This window comes from Schistocerca americana, chromosome 7 (genome assembly GCF_021461395.2).
Source record: "Schistocerca americana isolate TAMUIC-IGC-003095 chromosome 7, iqSchAmer2.1, whole genome shotgun sequence".
Taxonomy (NCBI): domain Eukaryota; kingdom Metazoa; phylum Arthropoda; class Insecta; order Orthoptera; family Acrididae; genus Schistocerca; species Schistocerca americana.
The window spans coordinates 299,421,417-299,440,848 of NC_060125.1; the positions used below are offsets into that span (position 1 = coordinate 299,421,417).

General features: G+C 42.1%; 1 protein-coding gene across 1 annotated transcript in view; it reads left to right on the top strand.

Moving 5' to 3' along the window:
• Window positions 1-1,765: 1,765 nt before the first annotated feature.
• Window positions 1,766-19,432, top strand: part of LOC124621820 (tryptophan 2,3-dioxygenase) — a 421,662-nt gene continuing 403,995 nt past the window's right edge. Inside the window, exon 1 of the mRNA XM_047147258.1 lies at window positions 1,766-1,898. Coding sequence (XP_047003214.1) covers window positions 1,870-1,898 — 29 coding nt within the window. The 5' untranslated portion in view covers window positions 1,766-1,869. The remainder of the gene's footprint in view (window positions 1,899-19,432) is intronic.

The following is a 19,432-nucleotide window of genomic DNA, read 5'->3' on the forward strand; positions in this document are numbered from 1 at the left end:
TTATCTTAAAAATAGATTAAGGAAAGGCAAACCTACGTTTCTAGCATTTGTAGACTTAGAGAAAGCTTTTGACAACGTTGACTGAGATACACTCTTTCAAATTCTGAAGGTGGCAGGGATAAAATACAGGGAATGAAAGGCTATTTACAATTTGTACAGAAACCACATGGCAGTTATAAGAGTCGAGGGGCATGAAAGGGAAGCAGTGGTTGAGAAGGGAGTGATACAGGGTTGTAGCTTATCCCCGATGTTAATCAGTCTGTATATTGAGTAAGCAGTAAAGGAAAAAAAAAAGAAAAATTCGGAGTAGGAATTAAAATCCCTGGAGGAGAAATTAAAACTTTGAGGTTCACCGATGACATTGTAATTCTGTCAGAGGCAGCAAAGAACCTGGAAAAGCAGCTGAACAGAATGGACAGTGTCTTGAAAGGAGGATATAAGATGAACATCAACAAACGCAAAACGAGGATAATGGAATGTAGTCGAATTAAATCGGGTGATGCTGAGGGAATTAGATTAGTAAATGAGACGCTTAAAGTAGTAAAAGAGTTTTGCTATTTGAGGAGCAAATTAACTGATGATGGTCGAAATAGAGAGTATATAAAATGTAGACTGGCAATGGCAAGGAAAGCGTTTCTGAAGAAGAGAAATTTGTTAACATCGAGTACAGATTTAAGTTGGTTTAAATGGCTCTGAGCACCATGCGACTTAACTTCTGAGATTATCAGTCCCCTAGAACTTAGAACTAATTAAACCTAACTAACCTAAGGACATCACACACATCCATGCCCGAGGCAGGACTCGAACCTGCGACCGCAGCGGTCACGCGGTTCCAGACTGAAGCACCCAGAACCGCACGGCCACACCGGCCGGCAAAGATTTAAGTGTCAGAAAGTTGTTTCTGAAAGTATTTGTGCGGAGTGTAGCCTTGTATGGAGGTGAAACGTGGACGATAAATAGTTTAGACAAGAAGAGAATAGAAGCTTTCGAAATGTGCTGCTACAGAAGAACGCTGAAGATTTGATGGGTAGATCACATAACTAATGAGGAGGTACTGAATAGAATTGGAGAGAAGAGAAATTTGTGGCACAACTTAACTAGAAGAAGGGATTGGTTGATAGGGCATATTCTGAGACATCAAGGGATCACCAATTTAGTATTGGAGGGCAGCGTGGAGGGTAAAAATCGTAGAGGGAGACCAAGAGATAAATACACTAAACAGATTCAGAAGGATGTAGGTTGTAGTAGGTCCTGGGAGATGAAGAAGCTTGCACAGGACAGAGTAGCATGGAGAGCTGCATCAAACCAGTCTCTGGACTGAAGACCACAACAACAACAACAACATTCTAGTATCTAAAAACCCCATCGTTGTACCGACGAGTGTATTTCTATCCGGCACAAGTTCCATGCTGATTAAAATCTTATGGCTCTCCCTTGGTACCTTTGTCCATTTCTTACACTCGCGTGGTTTATAACTCTTTTCTTTGACACTTCAGTGTCGGTCTCGGTGTGCGCTCGAAAGTTTCACAACGCTGTTGGCACCTAGTAAGTTAATATCTGTGTCCAGTTGATTGTTTGTACTTGTAACAGCGGAAACATCGGTCGGCGAGGTCATCGCCGGTGATTTGTGAGCTGTCTCCGCGTTCGAGAACAGTGAATGCAATCTGGCGTCACGTAACGAGCGGAGGGTCGTGGGTGCGAGAATACGCTCGTGTCTGGAAGCGGGCCGCGGCCAACAGGTCGTCCACGCGAGCCGCGGCGCGTGTGGAGTGGTTGGTGACGTAGCGCGCTCCCGCCAGCGGATCTGCACCGCGCGCCCGCAAGCCGTTTCAGTCGTTCGCCGACGACCGTCTGGGCAGCACCGCGAACATGAGCGCCTCCTGTGTCTATGCCAACGGGTGAGTCCGCCGCGCTGCCATCCCTAACAGTGCTCGCGAAAACACTCGCGCTACAGCGCAAGGCACTTCTTTAGCGGGGGGAAATAACACTTCAATGTCTTACTACCCAAAAACTTCGCGACACAAACTCAGCACACGCTTTCCGGCTTTTTCGGTATTTTGTCAGAATCGGGTATTGAACACGGGTTATTTTGCGTGTGGCTACCAGTGATTTGTACGTTGAAGAGAAATTGAATGTCAAACACCGAACTTTATAGTAACTAACGTGCACTTTAACTTTCAAAAGAAACGCTTACCGGCATTAAATCAACATCTTCAAACAATAAAGACGTCTGCGGTTCGTTCTGTAGGGACAACAAGGCTGTATCAAGCTCTTATGTAACAACACTTGTTGTGAGACCTGTTCTGTTTATTTACACTTATTTGTTTTGTTGTGCTTATAAGATGCCAAGTAGATACAATGACAGATTTTATTGTTATACCATCAAATTATTCATCTTAATATATTTGAGAGAACGTTCATTTACTATACAAGAACAACATTTATGTGATTTTTCATTTATTCCACGTGGAACGGTTTCACATGTTGCAAAAGAAATTAAAAAACCAACGTAGAAGTACTCTTGGTGAAAATCTGTCAGGGATTCGAATATTCTGGAAAATTGCGTAAGAGGAAAGTTTTCATCAGCATATTAATCAGCATTTCGTTGAACGCTTGTGTTATGTAAGAAACTCCGTAGTGCAGGCATTGCGGAAAGCCACAGCAGCCTTCGCAATTTGGATTAAGCTCCAAGCGATCGTATTTAAATAAGTAGAGGAAGCGAGCAAACACCATACGATTTCTAAACTTTTCCTAGATGCAGGGAAAGAGTACCTTTCAGATCTTAACTGTATCCTTTGACGTTACAAGTAAAATTGTGACCACGTTAAAATGGTAAAATATAGAAAATTATGGATTTATTGGAACTGCTTGATGCGTTTCTAAACCTGAAGTATTACTCGGATATTTTACTTACGTTAACTGTTACATAAAATGGTTGCTTCTGACCTTTCTTGATTGTATTAAACTGCGTTGTTACAGCAAGGAGTTGAGACCTTGTTTCGGTGTATGGGTCACCGTAAATTGACACTGTACTTTATTGCAGAAGTCTTAGGCTTATGTTTGAAGATGACAAGAACCGAAACATGTTACATGGAATAGCATAATAAAAAGAAAAAATCCTTAAGCAATCTAGGCTGCAATTTCCGAAAAGCCCCATTCTGCTCGCTAGCTCGCACAAGGAATTTATTTCCGGTATTAATAATTCTTAATATTGCTGAAATTGCGTCTAGACGTCTTTTTCCAAATGCTCCCTCCCGGTTCTTGCAACAGTCACAAATATTTGAAACCCATATAATTTACAGGAGTGTTAAACTCAGTTGGTAATTTACTTTGACTTCAACGACAAGATAAAAAGTGCTACTACTGTGGACATTGTAAAAAACATAAACACTCCCAAGTGCAAAAACGAATACACGTCGAAGAGTAACTGCCGAATCCACAGCGAATGGTACCTGCTACATATTTCGGCTGTTGTCTGCTCACTGCCGTGCGGCGACCATCGAGGAAGCGCAATGCTTAAAACACATTTGGGAAAGTCGCGTTTTAAATTCCAGTCTGCCACTACGGAATAAAATTTCCTCTGATTCAGGCGAATACCAGGGTAGTTTCTGGAACAAGGCTACCGCTGATTACCTCTTTCACTTTTGACCATCTGCGCTGGTGCTGCTCCTGATGACGACTTTAACGTAATCTGTAACCATACCTTCTTTAAACTCTGCAAAGACAATGTGAATAGCATACTACTTCCATAAGAGGTATACCCAGATTTGTCATCTGAGTCTTCGAAAAATTACAGATACGTCTCCTCTTTTCTTTTTTAATTTAAGATGCCAGTTTCTGAGATTGAGCTACTAAAACATGACGCGATAGTGTCAGATGGACGTAGCGAATGTAAAGCTGAAGCACAGCAGGTGATGAATGTTACAATGCGCTCTTTTGCTTGCATCCACCCACACGACGAGTGAAAAAGATGAGGAGATGAGGAAAATTTTGTATTTGGCAGCTTTCAGGTAAAAATGTATTCGGTCTTTGTAAAATAACGGACTTAAATTACGTCTTTGATGGTGTAGGCGTCCTTCTATATTCGCGTCAAAAGCATCAGATGTCGCTGCTAAAAGTGAATAGATGCCTTTTTTCACGTGTAATCTATATCATCACTAATTTTAATTTTGTAGTCTGTAGGTTTATTCTGATAAACTACGATTGCTCATGCATGAACTGATTCGGTTGGTAAGGGTGTCACAAAGCCGTTGTAGCATCTCCCGAGACAAACTGGACCACGACTGTTGTAAGTGGTCCTTGATATCCTGGATAAGGCACTGGGACGATTGCCGTCTGGACTGCTCCACAAATGTTTTATCGGGGCTAGATATGGGGATCTTACTGGTCACGGCAATACCTCAGCATTTCAAAGGCATTTCGTAGAGACACGCACCACGTGTGAGCGAGCATAACTCTGTTGCAGAATGGCATCACGAGAGTGACGCATGCGACGTAGCACGTGGGGGCCAGGCTGTCCGTGACGTTCCTTCGTGGCGTCACTGACCTGCAGTCATAACCGATGGCTTCCCATACCATGGCACCAGGAGTAACACTGTTTGCCTCACCAATACGTTGGAAGAATATGATATCTCCCCACTTCTCTACCATGCTCACCGCCGGTGTCTCGTCGCTGAACACAATGAGATGCCATTCATCCCGATCACAACTCCATTCTAAACAAGGCCGTTTGTTTTGCGGTGTTAACGGCAGCCTACGCGTGGGACCGTAATTTCCTAGTCCGGCTGCTGGCAATATTATACATTGGTGCATGGTGACACAGAATTTGCGCGGTGTCCATTACAGGTTCTCGGATGTAGCCGCAGATGTGAAAGCGCTACGATGCACTTGACGCACAATACAACGATTCTCCCTTGTGGGCGTCAGACGTGGTCGACCGCAAATTTGACGTTGAGTATTCCTGCCCTCACGTCCCCAAGCAGACCAAATGGTTCAAATGGCTCTAAGCACTATGGGACTTAATTTCTTAGGTCATCAGTCCCCTATAACTTAGAATACTTAAACCTCACTAACCTAAGAACATCACACACATCCATGTCCGAGGCAGGATTCGAACCTGCGACCGTAGCGGTCGCACGGTTCCAGACTGTAGCACCTAGAATCTCTCGGCCACAACGGCCAGCAAGCAGACCAACATAGGGCAACTGTCACAAGTTTGGATATTGCGTGATTCGACCAGCTGTCCGCACGGAGACCCACAATGAGCTCCTTTTCAAACTGTGTCAAGCACCGATAAATCTGTCTCACACGAGTACACGGCACCTCCATGTCCCCTAGATTGGTCACTCAACACCTGACGCTGTTCGCGCTATCCTACCTGGCCTGTTAGCAACACTAAATACGAACACCACTAGTGCACCATAGTGGCCGTTCTACCTATCACAGAAAATTGTAACTCTAATCATTTACATATTCTCCGATAGTGGGTGAGTGTGCAAAGCTTACTAACATTCGACATATTTTTCGATGCTTCACTTTCCTTTGTCAGACAGTTTATATTGAAGCTGACAGAAAAACGTGGAGATCAATCAGTGTGTAGAAGTCACTGAGCAAGACACATGAAGCACAATTCTGTCTTCATTCTACCATCACACAGCGACAATACTCAGTTGCTCTTGGAAATACTGATCACTTTATCACCGCCGCTGATAAACCGATTTGAAAATAACATCGCTAAAAATTAATATGATGTTATTATATTGATTGCGTACGTAAAAGTCAAATGGTTCAAATGGCTCTGAGCACTATGGGACTTAACATCTATGGTCATCAGTCCCCTAGAACTTAGAACTACTGAAACCTAACTAACCTAAGGACATCACACAACACCCAGCCATCACGAAGCAGAGAAAATCCCTGACCCCGCCGGGAATCGAACCCGGGAATCCGGGCGTGGGAAGCGAGAACGCTACCGTACGACCACGAGATGCGGGCAAAAGTCACTATAAGCAATATTTTCTATGTAATGAAACCAGAACTAGCGTTTTCCGTTTTCATTAAACGTCGAATCAAACAAATTATGCTTGTGCAGTTACGGAGACGTAGATATACGCTGAATGCACGTATTTACAGCAAGAAATGGAACCAATTTTACTATCACAAAGGTTACATCTTTTTGGACCACGAGTAAAGAAATGTTCGTACTTCTGTTATGGCTATCAGATTTTCCAGTACCTATCATTTTACGAATGCACAAAATTGATGAACACTTCAAAATAAATAAATAAATGAAATAGGATTTAAAGTGAATTAACGTTTAATTAAATTATCGTTACTTTATTTCTTGCGACTGCTTGTATGTGTTCTTCGGATTTACCTGGCTTGAAGACATTCTATCAGAGAAAGATTTCAAACTCACTGACGTCGGCAGGCGTTTATTTATTTACGTATTTTTGGCTTTGGGCTGCATAGCAAACATTAGCTACAAAAATGTCATCTTAACGTAATTGTGATTTTCACAGTAGCACAGCAATATGAGTCTAACGTACAAATGTAAGTTCTTAATGTAAAATAAAAACACTAAGAGACGAACGCCATACAGTCAGCAGTAGGTACAACAATACAATGTAATTTTTAAAATATAACAATGATAAGACCATGAAATACAAAAGTAAGTTTGTGATATACACTAGAAACACAAAATCACAACCCAGGTTGCGATCCCAGTCGATTTAATACGAGAATGATATCCAGAGCAACTTATAATAGAAAGCTGGTCAATAGTGTCATTTATAAAAACAGGTTCTCAATGCAAAGTAAAGACACAAACAGACGTCCCAGCTTCCCAACAGGGCTGGTTCCGGGGTGGACAAGATCCACATTTATAGGTCGAAGCTGAATACCGGTGTATTTTAAACACTTCGCGAACAAATGATACAGATGTCAAAGAGGTGATATAAGCAGTTACATTTGGGGGGAGGAGGTAACACCCCCCCCCCCCTCCAAAAAAAACAATTTCTTGTACAGGACAGCTTGTGCGTCCGAGTAGTTGGCACGCGCCAGTATGACGTGGTTCACATCCACCGCCGCCGTTGGGTCTTGATTACAGCGGCCAGAAGCAATGATTTTCAGTTGGTATAGGTGGGTTGTGGTGACGCCCGTGTCCCAGCCTCATGCGATGAGAGAGGTCACATAACGTTTACTAAGCTCCACCGAAATGAACCATGGCTGAGAAGAGACGTTCGATTGTAAGGCTGCCCCTGCACTGCTTGGATACCTGTCGTTCACAATTCTCGTCGTGTTGAAACCCGTATGAGGGATCGGTGTCCCTCCATAATGCTCCTCTTACCGAGGCGGCCAACAGCTTCATCGTGGAGAATGCCCTGATGCCCTTTTATCCAAAGTAAGCGGACGTCTATGCCCAATGGTCGCACGTCTGTTATGGCCTCCAAGACATTTCTGCAGACGTTTACTACACGTCAAGTTACACCAGCTGTTGAGGCAGCGATAGCAAATCTCCATCACAACGGCCTGGAATCGAATATCTATCTGTCAACAAATTCAAAATGATCGTCGTATGTAAGGTGTAGGTCTTCTATTTTACAGGGACACAATTAATCCTCGAGCTACGCGCTTAAGAGAGGTTATGTTAAATTTTTAATTATCACCTCGAAAGAGAAAGTTACCCAATTAATCTTCAGATGTCCAAAGTGCAAGTACTCATTGATATCCTAGTGCTGCAGTACCGCAGCACGTTGATAGAGCAGTCAAAAGAAAAATTGCACAGCCCATTGATAAAATGGAGGTGGGCTCCGACATTTTGTTATGGTCCCTCTAGTGACGTGCTACGGTACTATGGCGCTGGGATTTCACTGTGAATCAGGACATCAGACATGTACCTTCCAACAAGCAGAACATTAATTACGTAATTTTGTATTTTCGAGGTGATAACTGAAACTTCATGGATTACCCATCGCACTTTTAAATCTTTTCTGTTTTGATAAACCTAGCCGTTCCCAAACAATTGTCTGGTACACTGGAGTACACCATTTTTTTTTCATATTCCAATAGGTTTAAGGTGTATTAACGTAATACTAACACTGCAGTAAAAGAAGAAGGGTCGTTCTATGTTAGATCGCTTAATTTCGGAACATTTTCCTGCTCGATCCTCAAGGATTTCGACGAAATTTTATTTGAATATTCACAGATGTCCCCGATCAACAATGTTAAAGTTTAAAGTTCGTCGAAAGAATAGTGGTCGACACATAGTTGCCTGTTTGTCTCCATGCTCGACTTTGGGCACAGCGAGCGTGAATTTTCGCATCTTTGAACTGATCTCGGGCAATATTTCATTGAAGGAAATGAAATTTGACCATCTTGTACAACTGTAAGTGGTCTCTCAAGAATATTAATGAAAAGAATTTTACGAGCAACATTCAGCCAGAAAATTTTAGATAAAGTTCCCAGAAAAATTTCTAAGTTTGCCTTCTTACATCTCAGGTACTAAAGGTATCACGAACATCAAACTTGGCATTTAGTAACATAACAGTACAAGGTTGTCAAATATAAAGTTTCATTTATTTAGCACTTTCCAGTACTGAATAAAATAAGTGCGAAGTTGGAGATTCTGTAAAAACGTAAAAAATGACCTATTTTCTACCTGATTTTGCAAAAAACCATGTTCTATAAAACTCACCAAGCTGGGGTCACTAGAAAGACCATGGCGTTAACCGCCTAAGAAAGGTTACTAGCTTATTAAACGACGATTAACAATATTAGATAATTTGAATCAAAGTTGAGTGCGAAAACAGTGGCATGAAAAAATGTAAACATTGGATTCTTGTACCTCGTACAGTAAACGCATACTGAACATGAAATTTAATAAGCAATAGCTCGGTGGTACAAGGATATGGAATACAAAATTTCATTCATCATCTATTTTTCAATATTCTTCAAATTTTTCGAGAAGATGACGATTTCTCTGAGAAGGTGAAAACAGTGTAAGCCTATATTCGACACTTCTTTTACAAGTACCATTTACTATTAAAGCTTCAAAACGAGTCTCATTCGAAAAGTACTGCATGGTGTCAAACAAGTGAACATATCTCGGCCAATATTGCTTCGACGATCGTTAAACTTTTCCAGTGTTCATGGAGGACATGTGCGGGTGGTGATAGAAAATTTCGTGGAAGTCTGTGATGGTTAAGTGAGTTGATATGGAATGATCCAAAAGCAAAATTTTTGCAGTTTGTTGCAAGTGTAGGTAGAATTTCTGTAATGTGCAACAACATTCCCTCTCAGACAAACAACAAGGCAGATTTAAGGGAAAGTGGGTCGCGGTTACCGACCCATCTGTCGTTTCTGTTTATATCCAACAAACATCTGCTGGGATCTATCCGACTGGTTGACTAGCTTGAGCCTTTCTTTTTCCACACAAGAAAATTGTTGCAAAGTAACTTTTGCGCCAGCTCATTTCGATTCCTCATTTGCAAGAATACCTTTATCAAAATTTACGATTGAATCACATTAGAGTCATTATGTATTTCCCCAGCGAATCAGAGCTCATTCCTCTGATGAAGATACGGGTCCTCTAGGACTTTTTACATTTTACTTTGCTTGGATTCAGGCAGAGCCGGTTTCACCAGATACAATTACTGCACATAATAACACAGACAGGACATTGGTCCGATTCCATTATAAAATACGAAAGCAGTCACAATAAAAGCCACGACATTTAATCATAATATTCAGTTTTAGACATACTTAATTAATCATTATAGATATCCTCAAATTTTGAAGTTCCCTTTTACAAAATCGAATGAAATGGCAGGTACATTTGGCAATGGATCTATTCCTAGCGCTTCTACAACCACCTCCTTGCTCTCCATGAGAAATGACCACAAAAGCATTTTACCCAATATTCAATACAACATTCTATCATCACAAACGTAATACAAATGAAAAGATAAGTAAACGGTTTATTATTTCAAAGATGATCACCACAATAGTTAATACATTTATCCCACTGTGAGAGGAGACGGTCAGTGTCTTCATGGACAATGTTTGTGGTTGCCTGCGGAACCATCACTGTACCGAGGTGTGCTCCTCTTCGTCCGAAGCAAATCGACGACCACGAATGTCTTTCTTTTGGGCTGCCAATTGCATGGGGAGGTATCGGGGCTGTAAGGAGGACGTGTAAGGGCTTCACAGCGAAATTTCTGCTACATAGTCGAAACAACCTTGGCAACATGTGGGCGGGTCCAAACCAGGTGCAATTATTATTCCGAAGGCAACCGCAAACATTTCTCCATGAAGCCATACAGTGGGGGAAATATATTAACAGTTATGGTGATTACGCCGGCCGCGGTGGTCTAGCGGTTCTAGGCGCTCAGTCCGGAACCGCGCGACTGCTACGGTCGCAGGTTCGAATCTTGCCTCGGGCATGGATGTGTGTGATGTCTTTAGGTTAGTTAGGTTTAAGTAGTTCTAAGTTCTTGGGGACTGATGACCACAGATGTTAAGTCCCATAGTGCTCAGAGCCATTTTTTTATGGTGATTACATTTGAAATAACAAACATGTTAGTTGTTTTTTTCCATCTGTCTTGTTTTCATTTGACTGCCCCTTGTGTTACTAAGCCGGTCGCAGTGGCCGAGCGGTTCTAGGCGCTTCAGTCTGGAACCGCGCGACCGCTACGGTCACAGGTTCGAATCCTGCCTCGGGCATGGATGTGTGTGATGTCCTTAGGTTAGTTAGGTTTAAGTAGTTCTAAGTTCTAGGGGACTGATGACCTCAGATGTTAGGTCCCATAGTGCTAAGAGCCATTTTGTGTTGTTAATCTTGGATAGGGCAAAATAGTTGATGAGGAAATAAAATAGTTCCACTAATAGCCAACTTCTACAAGTACAATTTGTTTGGCAACATTTGGGCGGGTCCAACCCAGGTGCAATTATTATTCCGTAGGCAGCCGCAAACATTTGTCCATGAAGGCATACAGTGACGGAAATATATTAACAGTTATGGTGTACCTTTGAAATAACAAACAGGTTAGTGGCTTTTTTCCATCAGTCTTCATTTGACTTCCCCTTGTGTTATTAATCTTGGATAGGGCAAAATAGTTGATGAGGAAATAAAAGAGTTCCACTAATAGCCACCGTCCAAAAGTACAATCTGTTAGAGGCACGAATTAGTGGTAACCGTGACTGCGGAGGTTAATATCTCTATTGCAGCCAGCAACTCCAGTGTCAAGTCTTTTAGAAAATCTCAGTATAATCCTCGTTGTGTTGAAGTCAGGTGGAAAGTAGCAGTCAGTAAGTCTTAACCTACAGATCAGGGGTCCAGCTTTGGTTTTTCAGGCTGACAGCCTGTACCTATTCAAGATGCTATATGTCGATCGAAGTCCGATTATTCTGGACGGAAGGAGTTCAAAAGATGATTGTCAAATGTTTATACTTTTTATTTTTATCCGTGTATTGTCAGGAGATTGAGAAGTAGCGACTCCGGCCTCCTAAACTGACATACGGCCGGGAGAGCGGTGTGCTGACCACATGCCCCTCCATATCCGCAACCAGTGACGCCTGTGAGCTTAGGACGACACGGCGGCCGGTCAGTACCGTTGGGTCTTCACAGCCTGTTCGGTGGAGTTTAGTTTTTTAATGTGAGGAGCAATGGTCCCAGACATCCATTAATAATTCCGTAAAGCTGCCTGTAATGTACGAGCTGATCCATTTCTAACACTACTTGTGTATTCTACCATCCTGTAAGAAACGACCGTAGCAAATTCTCGGAATACCGGAGGATCTGTGTCGCTTATTATTAAATTTAAGAAATAGTATGAATTGATAACATACTATTTGTTCAATATTTGTCGTAAAAAGAGTCACAGTTTGAGCTTTCAATTCTATAAATAAGCATTTTCCCCGTACTATAACATATTCTAAGTAAACATATGTTTTCGATGGATAACAGAGTACGAACTTTGGAGGCCGAATGAAACAAAACAAACGAAACCTGAGGCTCTGCATTACAGTTGGATTCTGTGATCTCGTTTAGCGTGACCCGCCTGGGACATGTTTTCAGTGTGGCGAGACACCGGACTTAAAATACGACTCACGCATGAAAAGTCAGTATACGGCTCGCTGTGTAGGCGAAGCTCAAATATAAAATGCGATGTAGTCACAGAGCTTCATTAGTAACTGGCAAGGCTCGCAGCGAAGGTGAAGCTGCGATTGTCCTTCGCAAACGACACATGTCGCGCCACACGGCTCCAGCCTTCGTTGACGTAACAGACCGGTCTTGGACGTCACAGCTTTTAGGTTACATACTGACCTCGGCCGCAAATTTATGTTCACTCTCAGATGCTAATATCTTATTTCGCCTACCACTCCCACAGCCTTGCAAATATTCATACCAGTTACATGAAAGGACGCTAGAGCTATCAACAGCATCTATTCGTTTCGAAGTGTTTACATTTGAAAGAAGCTTTTGTTCTCTTGTGTTTCGTCATCCCATTGTCGATAGTAAAACGTCTAAAATTTTGGTCACATTATTCGAAGTGAGACACAAAGCAAACAGGTGCAGTTAAATTTAACACTCTAGAGGGTTTATCATGCTCTTTGTGAGACTAAAGGGAGGCTGATACGCTCAGCCTCCGTTCTATGTTAGATTTGTAATATTACCTGTAAAGGTTTTCCTTTGGCCATACTCAAACCTTCTAAGTCTCCACAATGCGAGTGGCATAACGATAACACTCAGTAACTTCTACGAATGGAACAACAGAAAACCTTGAATCATAAATATAACTTTTGATGTTATATGACCGGACTGTTAAACAACAGGCCGTACTCACTACTCCAAAAGATGACTGTATCACCCGTATGAGAGGCAAACAGGAACACGCACCGAATTTGATTTGGAAGTCTATGTGCTTCAATTTTTAGTAGCCTTTTTAACAGTATCACTAAATCGAGGAGAATATTGTACAAAGAGGAAACTCTGGAGAAAATACATTCTGGAAAAAGAAAGAACATTAGGTAAAGTTAACCCAACAAAACGGACGAGAGTGCTGAGTCTCGTAGTGACTGGTCCAGAACTTTGAACAGCTTGAAGACGTATCTTGAAACGGCTCAAACAATACTGTGGTAGCCTATTAATGTCTAGCAATGAGATCCTAGACTCGAGCAACTTTGCGGGAAGTTCTGTTTATTGATATCGCTTGTGCATTATTATATAATTTTCTGGGAAAAGAAAGTAGGAATTCGTAGCATAAAAGCAACAAGAGGAAATAATACACGTTTTTCATCCACCAGCACGTTGCAAACGCCTCTTCAAGGCATTAAATATACCAAACAAAGAACTTGTATATATTCGATAATGAATTCATCGTCATCCTAAACCATCCTTAAAGATTTTAAAAGAACAGTGATGTTAACAGGTACAGGCCAAGGATCAAAGACGACCTTGATTAGCTAACATTATAGCTGTCAGTGGCTCCAAATTGGTATTCAGCGTACTGCAGCAAAAATAACATAAAATATCAAACACGGAGAAAAAAACGATTAAAATAACCAGTGGTATATAGAGGTGCAAACACAACGCTGGGGTAGCTGTGGAGAAGCCAGACAAACGTGTGGTTCCTGCAGAGGGGCAGCTGCTTTTCCAGTAGCTACAGGGACAACAGTCTGTATGATTGACTGATTTTGCCTTGTAACATCAAGCAAAACGGCCATGCTGTGCTGGTACAGCGAGCGGCTGAAAGCAAGGGGAAACTGTTGTGGACTGGCAAGACAGCCAATCCACAGTGACGGGTAACCGAAAGGCACGCGCTTAAACTCACGCAGGCTGGCGTGAGGTCTGAAACGGGATACGTAATGAATGCTATAAAGAAAAGTACGTAGCTGCTGGAATACTTAACTTTAATCCACAATTGGTGAACATTGGTCTTGTTGATACAGTATATGCGTCAATAGATACATAGCAAAGGATAATTGGCGCCTTGCTAGGTCGTAGCAATTGGCTTAGCTGAAGGCTATGCTAACTATCGTCTCGGCAAATGAGAGCGTAATTCTCAGTGAACCTTTCCTAGCAACGTCGGCTGTACAACTGGGGCGAGTGCCAGGGCGTCTCTCTAGACCTGCCGTGTGGCGGCGCTCGGTCTGCAATCACAGATAGTGGCGACACGCGGGTCCGTCGTACTAGCGGACCGCGGCCGATTTAAAAGGCTACCACCTAGCAAGTGTGGTGTTTGGCGGTGACACCACAGAAACTACAGCCGTAATTTTCCCCGAGGGCAGGCACCTTTACTGTACGGTTAAATAATGATTGCATCCTCTTGCATAAAATATTCTGGAGGTAATTTAGTCCCTTATTCTGATCTCCTGGTGAGACAACTCAAGAAGATGTCGTCATAAGGAAAACAAAACTGACAGTCTACGGGTCGGAGCGTGGAATGTTAGGTCCCTTAATCGGGCGAGTAGGTTAGAAAATTTGAAAAGGCAAGTGGATAGGATGAAGTTCGATGTGGAGATTAGTGAAGTTCGGTGGCATGATAAGCAGGCTTCTCATCTGGTGAGAACAAGGTTATAAATACAAAGTCAAATAGCGGTAACAGATCTAATAACAGATCTAATAATGAATGAAGAAAATAGAAATGCGAGTAAGCTACTATAAACAACGTAGAGAACGCATTGTCGTAGCCAACATAGACACGAAACCAACACGTGCCACAGTAGTACAAGCTTATATGCCAACAAGCTCGGCAGATAGTCAAGTGATCGCAAAAATATCTGTCGAGATAAAAGAGATTATTCAGATAGATAAAAGAGAGGACAATTTAGTTCTGACGGAGGATTGGAATTCGACAGTACTAAAAAGAAGATAAGGAGAAATAGTAGATGAAAATGGACTGGGGACAAGGAATGAAAGAGGAAGTCGCCTAGTACAATTCTGCACAGAGCGTAATTTAATAATTGCTAACACTTGGTTTAAGAATCACGAAAAAGGTTTTAGACGTGGAAGAAACGTGTGGACACAGGAAGACTTCAAGTTGATTATGTAATGGTAGGAGAGAGATTTCGGAACCATGTTTCAATTTGTAAGTCATTTACATGGGCGGATATGAACACTGGCCACTATTTATCGTTATGAACTGCATAAAACTGAAGGAACTGCAAAAAGGCAGGAATTAAGGAGATGGGACCTGGATGTGTTGAAAGAACCAGGAGGCATGGGATTTAACTGCTGAAAGGAGAATATATAAGAATTCAGCAAATGAAGCAGGCGACAGGGAACAGAAACGTCTAAAAAATGGGACTGACAGGAAGTGCAAAATTGCTAGGCAGGAATGGCCATAGAACAAATGTATAGATGTGGAAGCATATACAACTAGAGGAAAGATAGATACCGTCTGTACGAAACTAAAAGAAAATAGAAAAGCAGCTGTGTGAATATCAAGAACTCAGATGAAAACCGGTACTAAGCAAAGAAGGGAAATTTGTAAGGTGGAAGGAGTATAAAGATGAGCTCTACAAGGGATACAGAAAGAGAAGGGAACGTAGATGAAAATGAGAGATAAAATGCAATACTATGAGAAGAATCTGACAGAGCACTGAAAGACCTAAATCAAAACAAGACCCTGGAGTAGATGACATGCCGTCAGAACTACTGGTACCTCTGGGAGAGTCAGTCATGAGAATACTATTCCACCTGGTATGCAAGACGTATGAGACAGGGAAAATATCCTCAAATTTCAATCTACGCAAGATGTATGAGACAGGCTAAATATTCTCAGACTTCAATAAGGATGTAATAATTCCAGTTCCAAAGAAAGTAGGTACTGACAGGTGTAATTTACCAAACTAAATGTAATAAGTCATGGTTGCCATACTCTGGCGCGAATTACTTACGGAATAATGGAAAAACTGGTAGAAACAGACGTCGGGGAAGACTAGTTTGGGTTCCGGAGAAATTCAAGTGCACTTGAGGCAATATTGGTCCTATGACTTGTAACAGATGATAAGTTAAAGAAAGGCAAATCTACATTTATCGCATTTGTAGACTTAGAGAAAGCCTTTGACAGTGTCGGCTGGAATACACTCTTTAAAATTATGAAGGTAGCAGGCTTCAAATAGAAAGCGAAAGGTTATTTACAGGTTGTAAGGAAATTGGAGAGCAGTTACAAGAGTCGAGGAAAGCACTGTTTGAGAAGGGAGTGAGACGGGGCTGTAGCGTATACCCGATGTCATCTATCTGTACATTTGAGCAAGCGGCAAAAAAAAAAAAAATTAAAAATTGAAGAACAAATTAAATTTGAGGGAGCAAAAATAAAAAATTTGATTTTGCCGATGACACTGTAATTCTGTCAGCGACAGCAAAGGACTTGGAAGTGGAACTAAAGGGAATGTCTTGAAAGGAGGATATAAGATGAACATCAACAACTAGGATAATGGAATGTAGTCAAATTAAATCAGGTGATGCTGGTGGTATTAGATTAGGAAAGGAGACTCCAGAGGTAGGAGGTGAGTTTTGCTATTTGGGCCCTAAAATAAGTGCTGATGACCGAAGCAGAGAGGATATAAAATGTGTATTGGCAATGGCAAGAAAAGTGTTTTTGAAGAAGAGAAATTTGTTAACATCGAATATGGACTTAAGTGTCAGAAAGTCTTTTCTGAAGTTTTGTCGGAAGTGTAGCCTTGTATGGAAGTGATAGATGGATGATAAACATGTCAGACAGTAATAGAATAAAAGCTTTTGAACTATTGTGCTACATAACAATGCTGAAGATTAGATGAGTAGAACTTGTAACCAAAAAGGAAGTGCCGAAAAGCACTGAGGATAAAAGAAATTTGTGGAATAGCTACACTAAAAAAGAAGGGACCTGTTGATAGGACGCATTCTGAGACATCAAGTGATGACGACCACTTTAGTACTGGAGGGAAGTGTGGAAGGTTAAAAGCGTAGCGGGAGACCAAGAGATGAATACAGTGAGCAGATTCAAGCATCTAGGTTGCAGTAGTTATTTAGAGATGATGAGGGTTGCACAGGATAAAGTAGCATGGAGAGCTGCATCAAACCAGTCTTTGGACTGAAGATCATCACAACAACAACATATGATACAGAAGCGACAGATGTTTAGTTTTGTTGTTAAATTCAAACAAATGTTGTCGGTAATGCAAGTAATGTCAAAAACTGGCATGTAGTACGATGCTTTTTAATAATCAATAAATGTCCGAAATTTAGCGATATGTACCAAAAAGGAACATTTAAAATGATTCTTTGTACATTATTTCGATAGAAATAGTATCATTCAACCATAAAATATAAAATTAACTAACTAATTTTCTAAACCGCGCGACTGCTACGGTCTCAGGTTCGAATCCTGTCTCGGGCATGGATGTGTGTGATGTCCTTAGGTTAGTTAGGTTTAAGTAGTTCTAAGTTCTAGGGGACTGATGACCTCAGATGTTATGTCCCATAGTGCTCAGAGCCATTTTTAATTTTCTAATTCTGGCATCTTAGTCATTTTCCCAAAACGTTCTTCGAGCTTCGTCCTGCTATCCTGCTCCACCTTGAGGTCCCCACTCCATTCCTTCCGCCCCATCTTCTCCCATCTCCCCCTCTCTCTATCTTAACTTCCCCTCTGGTCTCTCCTCTCTCTGTCTTATCCTCCCCTTCACTCTCTCTCTCTCTCTCTTTTTCACGGACGCATTGTTCGGCTTCTTTGACGGTACCCTCCGCTCCGACTAATCCGCCTAACGACTCACGCCACACACTAGGTCTAGGTCGAACTCCCAGCCTGTAGTGAGTGCCAGACAGCCGAACCGGATACGTTCGACCGTCGCTGTAGACTCTTAGGATTCAATGAGTCCTGCAGGCCCAAAACATGTTCCTTTACGCTTTTCAATGTTGACTGTGTCCGCTTAGCGTCATACATTTCTGCCGACTCCCTGGTAGCGAATGGAATCCACATCGAAGCTAGCTATCTAAGTATTCGTCGAATTGATACCTTCATTAGACGAAGAAATCAGATAAACAGCTGCTTCAATCATAATGGCATAAATCTATATGAGTTTGCGAAAATAAGAAATTTTCTTAGGCTAAACAAGCATTTGGAGATTTGAAAAGAAAGCAGCCAGTCAGGAGCACATACGGGTATTTATAACATTTACTCTTTTGGCATCTATGTTAAGAAAGTTTTTTCCAGTTTTCTCAAAATGTTATATTGTTTCTGGAACTTATGTCTCAGCAATGCTGGCAGCAACGTACTGCGCCGGCCGAAGTGGCCGTGAGGTTCTAGGCGCTGGAGTCTGGAACCGCGAGACCGCTACGGTCGCAGGTTCGAATCCTGCCTCGGGCATGGATGTGTGTGATGTCCATGGGTTAGTTAGCTTTAAGTAGTTCTAAATTCTAGGGGACTAATGACCTCAGAAGTTGAGTCCCATAGTGCTCAGAGCCATTTTTAGCAACGTACTGTCAATATGCGTTGGTTACGAGAAACTATTATGGGACCTCTGAAGTTTTCTTGTCATGATTGGTACACAGTCCAGTCACATGTTCGACGTCAACGTGCAGTAATCACTCAGATAAGGTAGGTGGCAGCACTAGCAGTGGAGGGTATATAAAACATGTCGTGGATGTGGAAAACAGTGCAGTCGTTGTCATAATAAGGAGACGTAGCAGTTTATCTGATGTCCTAAAGGGTATGGTCATTGGCTTTCGGGCTTAGGGCAGAAGCATTCCCGCAACGGCTAAGCTTGTAAACTGTAAAGGCAATATGTTGCTAACCTAAAACGGTGCCGAGGAGACAATTGTGCACCACGTGGCATAGATGACAGGGGTGAACGACGGCTGCTGTGCAGTGTATGAGGGAATATACGTGCAAATGTTGAGCAACGGACCACCCATATAAACCAAGGGACTATCAACAGTAACTCCTCAACGATCGTTCAACGAACGTTGTTGCGTATGGGACTCCACAGCAGGCACCTGGTTCATGCATCTATACTGGATGATGTTCATTGGCGACGAAAGCTGGAATTTGGACACCAATGCCGCGACTGGACGACCATTGAGTGGCGACAGGCGGCCTTTTCATGGGAATCAAGTTTTATGCTCCGTCGAACAGATGGCCGTTGGCCTGTGTCCTACAACAGTTGTCGGAAGTGTCCAGGCATGATGAGGGAGCGTTATGGTCTGGGTAATGTTTTCGTGGCATTCCCTGGATGATTTCGTCATTCTAGAAGGCACAATAGATCTAGTATGCATCTACAGGGTGTTACAAAAAGGTACGGCCAAACTTTCAGGAAACATTCCCCACACACAAATAAAATAAAGATGTTATGTGGACATGTGTCCGGAAACGTTTAATTTCCATGTTAGAGCTCATTTTACTTATGTCAGTATGTACTGTACTTCCTCGATTCACCGCCAGTTGGCACA